The following is a 16,739-nucleotide window of genomic DNA, read 5'->3' on the forward strand; positions in this document are numbered from 1 at the left end:
CTACTAATAACAGCTGTTTGGAATGCTTTGTTCTACGTGACAGTTACTTACTGGGACCTGTAAAAACAAACTCGTGGAGGTATTAAAAAAGTAAACGCGTTTATTACCGCTGTATTTCATAAACGCTTTAGATGAAAGGCTTGTTGGAACAATGCACTTATTCTCTCGCATTCAGAGGAAAATTTATACTTCCTCTAATTGGCATGTATTACAAAATAGGAGGATGCCCATTAGGGTTTTTCCGAAGTCATGAAGCTGCATTGTGTTTTGATGCTTATCATTCACTCCTTAGAACAGCGCTTCGGTGTCTAGTAGAGCCTTTGTTTCCCAGGTATTTATTTCACCATGGGATAGTCCTTCCTTTAATTGCAGCAATTATGAGGAGAGCCAGTGTATTTTTCACTATATCCAAGCCCGTAACAATCCAGACGCATAACTCTTCCTTGATCTGTGCTCTAACTCCGTGTTTTCTCTGCTGAGAGACTCCTGTAGCCTTTTCTCAGTTGCACCAAGTCTGTAGCCTGGTGTGCTATTTTGGCAGGACTCCTGCAAGATGCAGTGCTGTCGTATGTGTGTGAGCACCTATCTGTCTGAATTACACATCCAAAGTAGTAGTAGGCAGCAGGAAAAAGCTGCTTTTTTTTTTTTTTTTTTTTAAAATGGTGTCCTAGTACTCTTACCTATATAGAAATAGGATAGGATAAACTATGAACGTGTGTAAATACACCGTCTTTGTAGGTTCTTTTCTGCCCCTTACGCTGGTCTTTATTTCATAACAGGGCTCTTGGGTGCTCCTTTCTTCAAAAGAAATGGATTTTACATGTTCCATGTAGACTGAAGCTTAACTCCTTGCTGGCAAGAGTGTTCTGCCTGTTGCACAGAAAGGCTTAATCGAGCTCTGCGTTTGTGCTAAATTTTCAAGTGGGAAGTCCAGTATGTCCTCTGCTTACTTTCAGCCAGTTTTACTTTTAGGGTTGGCAAGTTATTTTTTGGCTGCCAACCCACAAAGTGTCAACCCCTCACGGCAGCTACAACTGGGTGGGAAAAATATTCGTTAGGTTTTGATACGGTTACTGTCACGGACGGGGAACTGTCATCCCTCAAACGTAAAGACGTTGTTAACTGGCGTCCAAAGTGAACATAGCTTTCGCAGCTGCCAATGTGCGCCAGGCCATCTGAGTCCTCTGGGATCACCTGAGGTCTTTGATCCCTTTTCAACTTGGTGTTGAGATGGATGTGGTCAGAAGAGCCAAACTAGGTCAGGGGAGATCTCCACCCACAGGGACCGGGTGTTCGATGCCCTTCTTTTCCACATGCTGGTTAACCACAGCATTTTGGGGTGCTTTTATTGCAGTAAGGAGCTGGCTGGGGATTTCCACTGTCGCAGAGGTATGATTAGATGCTTTAAAAGTGAAAAATGGACTTCAAGGGCAATTGTTAAAATCAATGTCATTATTTGTCTAGAATATATCTGCGCTGGCTGGGGTCTTCCTGCTTTTTCGTTTTCTCTAGGAGTTAATTACTGTTGTGTCTGGAAAAATGCCTTATTTCACATTTTGGGGGTTATTTTTTGCCTGAATTTGCCTTCCAGCCATCACTTCTTCAGCACTGCCCAAGGGTCTGCAGCACTTGCGTCTCCCGCTGTGAAGGCAGCACTAACCTAAGAAAAGGCTGAAGGACATTAAGTGCCGTGTTTCTTTTCTTGGTGGGAATAACCGGCACGTGCCAAGAGCTCTCTTGTCCGAGGTCCAAGGGTTTTGCCTGCCCCCGGTCGAGGCAGCATAGCTGTGATGCCACGCGGGAGCTGCACAGCTTTGCAAGAAACCCAAGAGAGTGGGTGGCTGTTCTTCAGGGCTCGGCCGAGAGATTTCACAAGGGGCTGGTGTTTCCTTCAGGGAGGAAAGATAGTGTCAGAGTGTCCCGGGAACTTGCAGGTTAAATAGGATTTTGCAACACGGGCTGCGGGTAGGGAGGGCTTGTGTGTCGAGCTGGTGAAAATAGGGCCATATTGTCTCCATAGGAGACTTTACTCGCATCCATATTAGACTTTCCAGACTCAGCTGGCGTTCCCCCTCCCTGCAGTTCGCATCAGCGTGAACAGGAGCATAATAGGCTGTAATTTCGAGTCATTTTCTTCCCCAAATATAAAAAAATCAGCGTATGCTGCAATTAAAGCAAATTGCAGTCTGAGGCCAGCGAGAAACCTGCGTTGGTTTTTTTTTTTCCTGACCGTGCACAGCCATCGCGGTATCGACAGACCTCCGCCAAGTGACCGCGGAGCTGTAGAGCTGCTGCACGCAGATTGAAACCAGTCTCTGGTCCTGAGCGGAATATAGCAGTAATTAACTGCCTCTCGCAAGTGCCGGAGCAGCTGAGAGCAGCTCCGATGTCAGCGCCCAACATTTAGCTGTGTGCGGAGCGCTGCAGCTTGTAATTAAAGTTTTGTTACTTGGCCAGCATTTAGCATTAATGCTTGGCAGCTGCGAGCTTGTAGATATTTCCCCCCACCTCCCCTCATCCCCCCCAGCCCCTTACGGATGTCAGAGCAATTAATGTGGGGAAGGTGTGCGGGAGGAAGGGGAACACATGGCGGTGCGGATGAGCGAGGCTGAGGGCTGGGCTGCGGCGCTGGCTGCGGAACAGGGCTACACGCGCCCGTATTACTCCTGGGAGCCCAGCTCGTGCTTCGCAGGCCAGGATTTCTCCGATGGTGAAACTCCGTCTGTGTGAGTGCTGCATCAGTAAACACTGCAGGCTTTATCCTGAGGCATGAGGCAGGAAAAACGTGTGGTCCTGCTCGGATTTTCCTCTGAAATACGTGCAGTCAGCACTCCAGCCTACGCGACGTGTCGTTCCCTCTGTTTTTGCGGAGCCTGAGTTTATCATCACTGACATCGATTTTAACAGTCTTGTAACTTTACCGGGCTGAATTAGTCCTGACCTGCAGAGGATTTTTAGCTGCAAGTCCTCAGCTGTTTTCAAGGAGTAGCTGAGCTTCCTCCTCGAAGATAGCTGTGGGGAAGAAGTGCTTTCGGTTTGGTCTTTCTTTACGTCCACGTTCCTAGCTTGAAAGGGTATGCACGTCCCTGTCACATTTCTAAAAGTAATACCCACAAACAGCCTGTCAGGGGGTGATTCTGAAAAAGCAGCTTCAATACTTTCCCAACACAAACTCTACAGCTTCTCTTAATTGTGTTAGTCGTATTTAAATTCTGGTCTACCCTGGAGAAATTATTTTTGTTTTATGTTGGCTTCGTAGGAGAGTCTACAATCTCTACCGCAATATAAACAGTAAGAGGTAGAAGAATTTTGTGCTTGGGGGTGGGGGGGAGGAGGGAAACATCATGTCACGGTTAACAGATGTCTTCCTGGCTGATACCGCTAAACCAGGAATTCTTGCAGATTCTTAAATCTCTCTAGAATGGGAACTTTTATCTACCAGACAGAGCAGTAATTTCTGTGGTGACCAGGGTACATCCAAACTCGTCGGTGCCTCCCTGGCCTCCCTGCGTTCTTGCCACAGCAGAAACAAACTCCTTCCCTGCAGAAGGAGAAAACTCACCCCACACCGGGCACGCAGCTGGCCCCCGCTGTCCTGCTTTTGTTGGTAACACACAAACACAGGAGCATCTTCAGCGCACTGCCAGCACGTGCAGCAAAAGAAGAAAAGCCCATATCGGCAGCGTCTTGACTTTGAGTGACCCTTCTGTAACAACATCCCTGCCATACCCCATCTATCCGCGCCCAAGGGATGCGCTTGGCAATTGGTTTGGGTACTTAACGACGATTTCAGGGTATTGGTTTAATTATGTCCAAATAAATCGGCATCTCCGCGCCGCTCATAAAAAAAGCGCGTCGCAAAAGCCCGCAGTGCTCTTACAGCGGGGCTGGCCGTCAGCCCGCGTTTGCCAGGTACTGCTGCACTGGTGTCGAGCGCTGCCAGGCTGCGTTATTAAATATTAGTCCGCCGATGGGATTTTAAAATTAGAACTGCTTGCTGCCCTGGCCGTTCAGTCTAACAAAAAGCCCTGCAGGATGATGTAGCGCCTTCGGTCTCTCGCTCCCTGGTTCTGTCTTTCACAAGGAGCGTCAAGGTCAGGAGTACTCCCCTGCAGCCAGCGTCCTTCGGTGCCGTCACCCTCTGCTTCGAGGCGCTTCCGTAGCTGTAAATTAAGCATCTCCAGACTGTTTTTTAATCAGCTTCTGACCTTGTTCCCAAAAGTCTCAGGGAGGAGAGGATCACAGGGGTGGTATATATATTCCTATTTAAGCCCTGTGCTCTATGCATTCGATGCTGTATTTGGCTGAGACTCCAATAAACAACTGTTTTGTAACAATGACACGCTGCATTAATTGAGAATGATTCCAGTGTGTTAACCGTATAAAATAAACTGGCGTCCTTCCATGTACTTCAATTCCAAGAGGCAGTTTTGAGATTATTTGCTTTGTGAAATTTGAAATCTTTCAGCTTAAGACCCTTGAACGTTAGTAACTTTCTAACAACAGAAACATCTTCTTTTAGTCTTCCTTTTCCTTTTTTGTTGTTGTTTGGGTTATTTTCCTTATTTAATTATAGATAAGGAATCACTCCCATTTTCCATCATCAGTTTAAGCCTCTGCTCTATCAGGATTTCCCATATGCATCTTCAGCCGTAAGTATATGAATTGGGTTACTGACAGTTCATAGCTACATAGCTGGTGACCTACGGTATGCGTTAAGGTAGCCAAGCAGTGCAGAGTCATTGACTTCTTTTCAGTTCTTATGCGGTTCAGAACTTACCATCAGCCTGCCAAAATTCTGTTAAAGGTATCAGTCTTCTCTCTGCTGTCTGTGAAGTAGATTTATCAGGGGTACACAGTAGTGACAGATGAAGAGAGCCTATATATATATCTTTCATGTTATTCACCTATTTTATTCTGATTTTATCCTTCTTAAGCGGGAGATAGAGGCATCCAAGCCTAGATCATCTTTTATTGGTAGCGTGCCAAAGTAGGATTTATTTTCAACAATATTTCATCTTGCCAGTCTTTCCAGCCATTTCAGGCATCCTCCCTCCTCCCATATTTGTGAAACTATATATACAGCTTTCCTATCAGAAAGCAGCTGCTTGAAAACGCGTGTGAATAACACACAAGGCAACCTCCAAGTTCAAAACTGCCAGCCATGCAAAAAGTGTGCAGAGTACAGATTTCGGCCAAAGCATTTATCCTGTTGTCCAGGCATGTGTCAGCGACCATATATCAAGGCTTTCATTCGTCTTGCGCAACTTCCATCGCCAAACTAAAATATACATACACAGCTTTGTATACAGAGAACGTGAACAGGGCTCACGAAGGAGCATTGCTGAAGGCTGAAGTGAAACGTGTTTTGTGCAAATAAGCTGTGAGAAACAAGACAGACGTTTCTGGATGACAGAAGTTACAAACATTCGCGATTAGAGTATGAGAGAGACAGTTTGGTAGTTCCCAGTGCCCTGCTCGTGTGTCTGACAGCTCTGGGAGTGCAGAGAGCCTGCCTGCTAGGGAATGGCATTATGTATGAGAAAGCAGGTTTGGAAAGAAAAACGCTGTGCTCCTTTTAGCGAAATATTTGCAAACCCTTCATAAAATTTGGGGCATCGGTATTGAACGGTGCGCCTACATGGGCAATACCAGAGTTGTTCCAGACAGACAAAAATCCACACTGTTTACAGATAGCCGGCTGAATATGAGCCAGCAGTGTGCCCAGGTGGCCAAGAAGGCCAATAGCATCCTGGCTTGTATCAGGAATAGTGTGGACAGCAGGAGTAGGGAAGTGATCGTCCCCCTGTACTGGGCACTGGTGAGGCTGCACCTTGAGTATTGTGTTCAGTTTTGGGCCCCTCACTACAAAAAAGACATTGAGATTCTGGAGTGTGTCCAGAGAAGGGCAACGAAGCTGGTGAGGGGTCTGGAGCGCAGGTCTTACGAGGAGCGGCTGAGGGAGCTGGGGTTGTTTAGCCTGGAGAAAAGGAGGCTGAGGGGAGACCTTATCGCTCTCTACAACTACCTGAAAGGAGGCTGTAGAGAGGTGGGGGTCGGTCTCTTCTCACAAGTAAGAGGGGATAGGACAAGAGGAAACGGCCTCAAGTCGCGCCAGCGGAGGTTTAGATTGGACGTCAGGAAAAATTTCTTCATTGAAAGGGTTGTGAAGCATTGGAACAGGCTGCCCAGGGAAGTGTTTGAGTCACCATCCCTGGAGATGATGTGTAGATGCATGGGACCATGCACAGGACATGTTTTAGTGGTGGACTTGGCAATGTTAGGTTGATGGTTGGACTTGATGATCTTAAAGGTCTTTTCCAGGAAAAACAATTCTATGATTCTATGTCTTCTCCTCAATGTGGCAGCTTTGTTTGGGACTTGCAGACAGCTCAAGCGCAATGAAATGGCCTAAAACAGAGAAGAGAAGCGTACACGCTGAGCAGAGAGCAGGCAGCGAAAGATGACATTAGGTCTGGGCCCTCATGCATCAGATCCCAGCTGGTCCGTGGGGGTCACTGGGCCACCCCAGAGGTTTCCTCCACTCTATCCCTCGTGGGCAGGAGCAGCAGCAGGGGATGTCTGCTCAGTGCCAAGCCGTTCGTGGGGTACAGGAGGTACCCCAGGCAGGACTGGGATTTCTCTGTAGCTTTGTGGGTGCTGCGCCCCAGCCACAGGGTGAGAGCAAGAGGGGATCCTGGTCAGAAACAGTTAGAAGGGGGTAACTGATCTGATCGCTCAACAGACACTAATTTAGCATTGCTTTTAAATTACCTATCAACGGATGTTCCCTTTCTTTTTTTTTTTTGCTGCCTCTGTGGTGGGCAGGGTCCCACATGGACACATTTCTGTAGGCACCAACTGGGCAAACAGCATCCCACTGCTCACACAAAGTTGGGCTTCTGCAGCAGCGACAAAAAAAAAAAAAAAAAAAAGAGAAGGGGAAAAAAATAAAGTTGCCCAGTTCCTTCCTTTCTTTGAGAATAAGGGCAGTTAGCTGAGCTCTCCGGCGTGGCACTGACAAGATGAGACAGCTGCCTTAGAGCCAGTGTGTTCAAACATGCTGCCGTTATCCTGTTACATGAATCAAAACCAGCACACACCAGCTTTCATCTGGATTTCATTATTGTGATTTATATCATAGAGACTGTTGTCTTGCAGGAAGCAGCAGTATACGGAGTTGGGGGTGGGGGTGGGGGGGAGATTCTTATCATCAGGACAAAATTGACAAATCTCTCTGTTTAAAAATAGCCGTACCTCCTTACCATTTTCAGTTTTAAGCAGCCTGCTTATTCTCAAGCCTTTTGAGTGCTTTGCTTTAAATAATTTTTTATTTTTTTTTAAAAAGAGCTTTTCTCCTTCTAAAGAGAATTTAGCTGAATTCTGGCAAGTCTCCCGCGGGCTGGAGGAGTCCCAGGTAAAACAGAGGGTGCCTGTGGAGCAGCCGTGGGGAAAGGTGCACCCCAGGAGGGGGCTGCTGCTGCGTGGCAGAGCCTGGGGCTCGCTCCCCCTCTGCACAGTCGCCCCCCGAGCTGGGGTCACGCCAGCACCTACTTGTTAGAGATGAAAGCAACTGGAACTTGCTGTCCAGCATAATTCCTGGGGAGCTGAGGCCGGAGGATGGCCGGGCCCTCCCGCCGCTGCCGTGTGCCCTTTCTGCTGATGAGTGGTCTCTGTCGGGTGGGAGACGTTCGTGCGTGATTGCATCCTCCGCTGGGCGAGTGAAGACGATTACCTGGAGAGAGTCAAATGGCAGGCCTGCCGCAAAAAAAACGTGATCACTTTGAGGGAGATAATTAAGATAAAACTAAGCAGCTCCGTGGTGATGGAGAGCAAACAACAGGCAGTTAGGTTCGCAGCGAAGCATGAAATAAGGTGTCGTGTAGGTTCACACAGTAGAACTGAGCTCACTCTTTCTAGGATTGCCTAAGACAACCAAAAAAATGCTGTTAGTGACTAAAATAATCTTTGGATTTAATAGCGGGTAACCTTTATGTGCTCAGTGTCTCTTGACTCTGTAAGTAAGAGCAGCATGGACTGGTGCTTCTGTACTTTGAGTAGCAGATGGCGCTGGTCTGAATTATGTCATGTGGCTCGTTTCAATAGTCTCTTATAACAGTAATAAGAGGAACCCTCTTAATTACACATAGAACTCCCAGTGTATCTGTATGTTAGAAGCACCCAGCTTGCTGATAATCCTCTGGCAAAAAAACCAAGGAGCAGGCAGGCAGCGACATCCCAGGGAAAGAAAGGAGAGGAGTAATTGGTAAGATCTTCATTCCTCTGCTTCGGAGGGCTGAGCCCTGCCAGGTGAGAAGCAGCACAGGAGAAGCTGTCGGTGGTGAAGAGCCACGGCCGCAGGGGTGCGTGCGTACATCCTTCCAACCTCAGCACGATTAAAACCAGGCAGACCCACACATTCAGTTGAAGCCTTTTCCCTCCAAGAAACCTTCCCAAGGTTTCTTCTCCCTGTCTTTTCCTCTCTTCCTTTTATTCAGGGGTGATAGTGCATTGCCTGCTTCAGTGTCAAGACAGAGTATGAATTTTTAACCTTGATGGCAGTGCAGTGTCTCGAGCTCATCCATACGCATGCAGGGCAGCAGGGGTGGCTGAAGAGGGCTGATGTGGCTTTCTATGCTAGGACTGAGTTTCCTTAATAAATTATCCCCTTTACTGAGTAAAGTTTGGACTGGTGCCTAACACGTAACTGTGTTGGAGGGGGCTCACAAGCATTTAGGAAAATGGGCAGGCAGCTGTTCTGCATGATGTTCCCAGCAGAGTTACCTGCCAGGACATAGAGGGGAACAGTTTATCGGGACAGATAAAGCTTCTCACACTGCGAATCAGATAGCAGAATGGCCCACATTTTAAAATGAGTGTATGACTGTAACAACACCCTGTGGCAAGTTGTTGTTATATTCCTATTACAGTAGTTTACCTCAAATACTGCTGTGTGCTATTCAGGGAAACATATGCTCTGTTTTCTTTTAAATTCCTATAATTATCCATTATTTCAGTACCATATCTCCTAAATAAAGTGCAGGAAAAGTTAGGTGTGCGTTACTTCCCTTCATGCTCATTTTGGCTCCAGACTAGAACATGATCGGGTAACAAGAGTTGTCCGATTGCTCTCTAGAGCCATTACACTCTCTCCTCCCCAAGCCCTTCCATATACTGTTTTAATTATTGAAAAAAAATTGCAAGCATATGCAGTCGGTCTTTTTGGGCTGATTTGCATTCCCCTGAGGATATAATACAGCCAGGCTCCATTTTCCATAAAGGCATAACATGCGGCAGATGTTTTGCCTGTCTCTTTCAACATCTTGTTGTTTAGCGTTAACAGCCCTTTGCCATAGCATAGGTTAATCAGAAACAGAAATTAGGAGGGAAAAATGCTTTTGCTGGAAGGAGAATGCACTGCGCTGCAGACTGCTGCTCTCCCACCGCCCGTGCTTGAAGCTGGCCGGGAGCTGCTTGCCTGGGGACCAGGTTGTCCCTTGGCTTGCCCAGGCTGGGGCTCTTTTCTGCTTCTGCCCGAGAGGCCGAACAGCCAAAGTCAGGAAAGGAATTGGCGCATCCCCAAAATGAAGGTTGGTTTGTTGTTCTGCTGATAGATTTTTGGCCAGGTGAGTGGTGACAAAGGATTTGGGTAACTGAAGGAACCAGAGAAGTGCTGCATGCCCCTCGGTGCGAGCGCTGGCATTGCAGGAGTGGCCGGGAGGACCCTCTGCTACTTGAGGAAATCCTTTAGGTTGTGGCAAAAGGGAATAGCAAGCTCAGTGTAAAGGAGGTAGACTGTACACTTTGAACGTTGTCCTAACTCAATATTTTTGTCCACTTACTGCCTAACTTCTGACAGCATTACTATCTTGCACTCTACTGAATGACCAGCCATGCAGGTTAATTACCTGTATTTTCAGAAACATATGCTATGGCAGTCAAGAATTTGTACCAGCAGTTCCTTTGAGGAATCGGTTTGAGAGAAACTCACAATGTGTCTCAGAACCGCATGGAGATACGCACACGAAATCTGGGCATCAAATCAGTTCCTGTGATGATTCTTTTTTTTTGTTTAACAAGATTTCTCAGCTAGGTTTTATCCGCCCACATTTAGCTTAAACTTACTTTTAGCGATACTTGGAGGATCCTAATAAGGTCTGTGTTGTTCAGGGCATGTGCTGAACAGTCGTCTCGGATTTCAGGTGACTTGCTCTGACAGAGCAGTCACAGACAAATTGTTGCCTTAATTCAGACTGAATTTTCCCCTCTCCTGAAAGCGTTGGGATTGACTGGCATTTGTTTGGTATTCCTTGCTTCTGGAAATTGAGCGATCTTGTTTGTTACAAACTAAAAGAGCAATTCTCGCTTGACCGTGTGTTACAGACCACAGTCATAGACTACGTGAAGCCATCAGATCTCAAGAAGGACATGAACGAGACCTTTAAGGAGAAGTTCCCTCACATCAAGTTAACGCTCAGTAAAATAAGAAGGTACGTTGCGAAGTGTGGTAAGGCTGCAACGTGATGCAGCTGTCTCCTGTGTCAGCACAACTGCTGCTGCACGCGAGGGGAAGGACAGCACTGATTGATCTTCCAGGAGCAGTGACCGGCAGAGGTGCAGAATAAGTCAGACCATTGCTTTGATTAGTGGGCTGAGTAAACAAGACAGGGGAATGTACAAACACACACCGCTCAGGTGTCAAATGTGGCATCTAACGGGATGAGGATGCAAGCTGGGCATGCGCTATGCGAAAATAGCCAGAAAAATAACACAACAGAGTCTCTAAGCTCATGGCACTTAGCTTAAAAAGAGACTGAGAAAAGAAAAACGCTGACTTCTGTGCCTTGTCCAGAGAGAGTGGCCAGAAGGGAAACAAGTGGGCAGCTTCACAGCAAAGTTGTAGTATTTCACCACTCCTTAGAGTGTGGCAGGCTAGACATATTGCTTCACTGAAGTACTGATCATTTCATTTGACTGAACTGGCTGGAAGGATACCGAGTCGCGTTGCTCCGTAACCAGACAGTACTGCAGTACGTGGAAAGACTGTCGGTTTGGATTTGGCCAACCGTAACCGGCAGCAGAGCTGCACGTAGAGCACAAGCAATCAAGCTGGTGTTACTAAATAAAGTGTATGCACCTTAAGACCTCTGATGAAATATTGTTACTAAAAATGTCAATGCTTTTCAGTTGCTTTTATAGTTTGACGCAACTATCTGTTGGGGGCAGTGAGGGGGAAGGGTGAGGTCAAAATGTGCCATGAAATGTCCCCAAAACAGTGCAATTAACATAATGTAATTAACGTAAATTACATTTTCTTTTTGCCCTCCCTTTGACTAAGCGGGAATCTCTGAAAGGATGGCTCTTAGGGTGAAATGAGAAATGCTTGAAAACGCAGTTCACAGCATACTTGTCTGGTCTCTTTACTCAGCTTGAAGAGAGAAATGCGCAAGCTTGCTCAAGAAGAATGTGGTTTTGAAGAGCCTACAGTGGCCATGGCCTTTGTCTACTTTGAGAAGCTCGCTCTCAAGGGGAAGCTGAACAAGCAGAATAGAAAGCTTTGTGCTGGAGCCTGTGTTCTTTTAGCAGCCAAAATTGGCAGTGACCTCAGAAAACATGAAGTCAAGCATCTTATAGATGTACGTATCCATAGGTTTCCAGTGTTCCTTCTACATGAAGTGCCAGCACGTGGTCTATGCAAGCCTGCTTGTCAGTAGTCACCGTCTGTACAGCCAGCTAAATGCTTTTTTTTTTTTGTTATACATTTATGTGGAAGTAGTAGTACTCAATGTCAAGCTCGCTTGATGTGATTGAAGACCCTGGTGTCAGATACTGTGAGGTTTGAGAGGTATCTGACCACCATTCTCTCAATACAAGTCAAAAATTAAACCTCAGGAAATTCATTTTGCTTTTAATTATGTTTTCAAGAGTCACTAAAGACTCTCCTTTGAGAGCTAATTGCAGATACTAATTTCAGAGGGAGTCTAGTAGACTACAGAGTTTGTACTTCTTTCATCAAGTTCAGCTTTTGGTCAAGAAAACCTAAAGAAGTGTTCCCATTAGAACACCTCAGCCCAGCTGTTTTGGTTTTTTTTTTGTAGAGTAGAGTGTTTGGGTTTCCACCTACTCCTTATGAAAGAGTTAACAGAAAGGAGTGTTATTCCGTAGTCCATTTGCAAGCACCAAGATACCAATCTGGTTTAACAGCTGCAGAAAGTTAGGGCAGGTAACTGGGTACTTTGGCTACAACCAGCTCATTTAGTTCAAGAGACATGGACATTTGGTTGGGGGGCAGAACTGTGGAATCATGCCCCTCTGCCACAGCCACAGAGCTGGGTGGACAGTCAGTTTGTTAGAAGGCCCTCCAAATAACCAGGAAAAAAATCAGCCTGGTGGGAGTTGGAAAATCTGGCCTCCCATGCTATTCTGAAACATCGGTCCATCCTTAAGACCTACTGAATTTTTTAGTAGACCCAGTTAGCGGAGGAGTGGACGGGGAGATCATAAGAGGATGGGGGGAGAATATCCCTGAACAGCTGGTTGCCTACTTGTAGCGTCCAAATCCAGTGACAACAGCAGAGCAGATGGGAGGGTTAGTACATTACAGCAGAAAGCAAACTATGAAACCCATCTCATCCCCCTTGAGGATAGGAGTTTCTATTACTCACTATTCTTATGGTTGTTGGAGATTACACCTTCTGCCTCTGAGGTATTAAGATCAAACGTATCTAATTGTAGCAGAAATAATTTCCCCAATAGGGTGTTGTAACACAGTCTAATGCTGAGAGGAAAATTAGCGATTTCAAGCAGCGCAGGAAGTTTGTGGGGAGTTACGAGCCGCATGTCTCCCATTACACCAGCGATTTTGGTGTTTGCTTGAAGCCAGGATTTTCCTCTTCCTGCAGTGGTAATCTCTGTGATCGTTAGAAGATGTATCTGCTGGAGCTGGAATGAGCGACATGACAAACATGTCAGAAATAGCCTGGCTGGCTGAGCTGGCTGAGTTCACCTTCACAGCAAGGAATGGGTACATCCAGTTCACGCTGCTCTCCTTCTCTAAACCTAGAGAGACCCGTGCCAGTCCAGCAGGGCAGAGGTTTAAGGACAGCAGCACGCATGTTTTGAATAATGTCATCTGTAAGAAAGCACTGGAAAATCAAACCCTCATTCACAAAGACTTTATTTATTTATTTATGTGTTTATTTACTTATTTACCGCCTCGGCTGTCGTTGCAGAAACTGGAAGAGAAGTTCCGGCTGAACAGGCGTGAGCTGATCGCCTTCGAGTTCCCGGTGCTGGTGGCCTTGGAGTTTGCTCTCCACCTTCCCGAGCACGAAGTGATGCCGCACTACAGACGCTTGGTGCAGAACTCCTAGCACTGGCTGCCCTGCGGGGAAGGGGCTCCCGACTGTTCCCACTTGGCTCTCCTGAGCCGCAGTTACTACTGGAAATGCAAAATCAGACTCCTAACACTTCACTCTCTCTCTCTCTCCCCAAAACAGTTTTTCCGGCAACGTATAGGAAACACCGCATCGACGTAAAGACTCTCAGCTTTGACAAATTTACCTGTCGTTACTTTCTGAAAGCAGGTGAGGACCGAGCTGTTGGTAAATGGTTAACGTGCTGAAACTGGGTGGCGACTGACCCTACCTGTGGGGACTACAGCTATAAAAGTAGGCAAAAATTTGAAGGGCAGCCTCCGTGACCACCCCTCCCTCCATCACACAAACCCTGGAAGCCCACGCGAGTGCATTCTCATAGCGCTTTTTCTACAGACCTGCTGCAACTTCCGAGAGGACTTCTTACCGTGAAAAAGCTTTTAAAGAGGATATCTTCACTGTGTCAAAAACAAAACAAAAAAAAAGAATGTGCCAATCTATTTTTGTATCAGCAATTGAAAGTGCACTTTTTTCCTGTGGGGTGTTTGTGTGTGTAGCCGTGTGCGTGTGCGTGTGCGACACCGAACTGATCTCAGTGCGGGTGGTTGGCTTAGCTGTTTCCGAGCGTATCAGTTACCGATGGCGAAGATCAAGGTGACCTTACGTGTTTACTTCTTGACAAACATAACTACTGGAAAAGTGGTAAACGGGATCATTTTTGGACACTTGGTTTGTTTTTTTTTTTATTCTCTGATCTTTCCAACATTGTACTTTTGAAAGGATTACACTACTACTACTACTACTACGAGAGAAGGATCAGCAACTGACCTTGAGTTTTCAGTCATGTTTGTGATAAAGATGAAAGCATTCGTATGAGATTTCCATGTCATGTTTTTTAAAAATATCTTGTGTTAAGCCACATGCATATTTTTAACCTTCGCACTTTTCCCACTGTGGAGATGGTTAGACTTGCACTCTGTAGTGTTGTATTTCTGTGCTCTATGTTAGAGTGCGTAATAAGCACATTGATTGTGCTGTATCTTAAAACAGTGTTTTATTAAAAAAAAAAAAAAACAAAAACAAAAAAAGAGTAGGGCTCAGCAGTGTAACAGGTGTCTTAAGGCTCCGACGGCAGGGGCATCAGCTATCGTTAAAGTTTTTTGGTCTTCAACTAGAATTGACTGTGCAAAACCTAAAATCAGTGCCCACTGAAGTTAAAGGTCCAGTTCCTTCAGACATTTCAGTACTGGAGTTTTACAGTAAAACTTCTCGCAGCTTCCCTGGTTCTGACTGGACACCCAGAAAGCCAGAGGGTTTCGACCCAAGCTCCCTGATGCTCCGTGCACACTAAGCTAGCGCCATGCTTACGGACGTCGTCCAGTTGTTGAGATTACACCCCTGTCCAATCTTCTCCTGTGCTGGCTCACTTAACAAGCCTTGCCCTCGACAGGCCCCACACGGATCCGGCAAACTCAAATACTCACAGTTACGGTATTTACTTAAAAAAAAAAATAATTAAAATCTCAAGCATGAGATTTTAGCTGAAGCCTTACCTTTCTTAAGTTTGGGAGTGCTTGCTCAGAGCATGGAAAGGGCTTGCGAGCAGAACGTAGAGAAGTGGGACATACCAGAGGATGTAAACACACTAACGCTTATTTTCTTTCGCTCTTATTTTGATCAGTTGTATTATTTCCTTCAGTTAGGCCAGGAAACATCCAGTTTCTTTACCAGCTTCGACTCCTTTAAATTCTAGCATGAAAAACGCCTGCGTATGATTGCTCTGTAGGATCTGGAAAGGTTACACGTGTCAGGACAAAGGGGAACTTGTTTGATGCTGTTGCGCTCCCTCCATTTTAAGAGGGAGGGCGACTGTGCTAGCTTACAGTTGTTATTATTAATACTTATCTAATTACTGATTAGATACATTCCAACGGGATTGGGGAGGAGGGGGTAAAGAGAAAAGCGTGCACTTACCTCCCCGGTGCAACACTCCGTGTCTCTGCAACCCACATGTCACCCGTCCGGCTGCGGGGCGAGGGGAGGGGGGGCCCTCGCCGGCGCTTCTGCTCCCTCCTCCTCCTCCTCCTCCTCCTCCCAGCCCCCACGAAGCCAAGGAACAGAGGAGCCAAGAGCCTGGAGCGCACCTAAGCCTAAGGCTGCCCTCCCGGTTTATTTAACCCCAGACGGCAGTGTGGTGTTGACCTACAAGCCAAAACGGTCTGCAGGTCTGCCAGGTGGGCTTCCATCCTCGGCTGCATCCCTTCCCACCGAAATCTTGTATATACGTTCAAGATTTGCTTCTGATTGCAGAGATCTGTTTCTAATAGCGACCACTCAAGGCTAAGCAGAAGCTTTACCTTTCCGTAAAGGCTTCTACCTTTTGCTTTCGAGTCTGATTTTTTTGGGGTTTTTTTTTTAGTTTTTTTTAAAGTTGCTTTATAGTATTGCAGGGAAAAAGCAAATTGTGATTGCAAGATGCAGACTAAAGAATGACAGTCTTACAGTAGTCTTTACAGACGCTATTGAATCACGCTGTCACATCTTTTGTCTTCTGTGCTGCTACCCAACCCTGATCTACAGTTTACACAGATTTCTGGGATGAAATCTGATCGCTGGAGACTTTCTGCTTTTCGTTGTTGTTCTCGTCGTTGTTTTGGGGGCGGGAAAGGGTTCCGGGCTGATGTTCAGTTACAGTTTGAATGTGGAATAAACACTTAAGATGGTGATGATGTTGCACTGTTCACTTAGGAACGTATATAAAGCCATATGATGCTAGATCTCAGAGCACAAAGCTTGGTCAGTACAATTATGGTTAGGACAACGGGCAGGATTTGCCCCCCTTTTTCTCCCCAACCCTGGGAAAATTCAGGCTGAAGTGGTAGAGGAAAATCTGTACCAAACAAAAAAACCATGTTGATTGTTTGCCTTTGTCTTACATGGTAATGAGTGTTGATTTACAAATGATTTTAGGTTCAACTTTGAATAGTTTGGGAAAATAATCCATTCCATATCACTTGTTCTGTTTTGAAATGATATACCGTACACTCTACCATGCAGAGTTTATTCCTTTTCTAAAAAAATAAATAAAAGTTAAAAAAAATTTTGAAAAACCCAGACTCTTTTCCACCAGTGACGGTATGTAAAAATATTCCGTTCTCTCATCTGTTTGTGTCAAATGGTTTTGGTTTTGTCGTCCTCTGGGACATAAAGCTGCTTATTAAGAAGCCAGTGGTGGGATTGCCCGAGAGCCCTCACCATCTCCTGGCATTCATCTCCTTGCAGAGCCCTTGCTTCCAGGATCTTTCCTCCAGCCCAGATCTTTATCTTCTTTTTCCCAGACCATTATTTTGTGTTTGTTTGGTG

General features: G+C 46.0%; 1 protein-coding gene across 2 annotated transcripts in view; it reads left to right on the plus strand.

Annotated features, from left to right (window-relative positions):
- CABLES1 (Cdk5 and Abl enzyme substrate 1) overlaps nt 1-14,249 on the plus strand; it is a 73,707-nt gene extending 59,458 nt beyond the window's left edge. For both annotated transcript variants that reach the window (XM_063326704.1, XM_063326705.1), the window contains 3 exons: nt 10,384-10,490; nt 11,429-11,636; nt 13,233-14,249. In XM_063326704.1, coding sequence (XP_063182774.1) covers nt 10,384-10,490; nt 11,429-11,636; nt 13,233-13,373 — 456 coding nt within the window. In that variant the 3' untranslated portion in view covers nt 13,374-14,249. The remainder of the gene's footprint in view (nt 1-10,383; nt 10,491-11,428; nt 11,637-13,232) is intronic.
- Nucleotides 14,250-16,739: the final 2,490 nt, after the last annotated feature.

Source organism: Chroicocephalus ridibundus, chromosome 2, assembly GCF_963924245.1.
Source record: "Chroicocephalus ridibundus chromosome 2, bChrRid1.1, whole genome shotgun sequence".
In the NCBI taxonomy this organism is placed as follows: domain Eukaryota; kingdom Metazoa; phylum Chordata; class Aves; order Charadriiformes; family Laridae; genus Chroicocephalus; species Chroicocephalus ridibundus.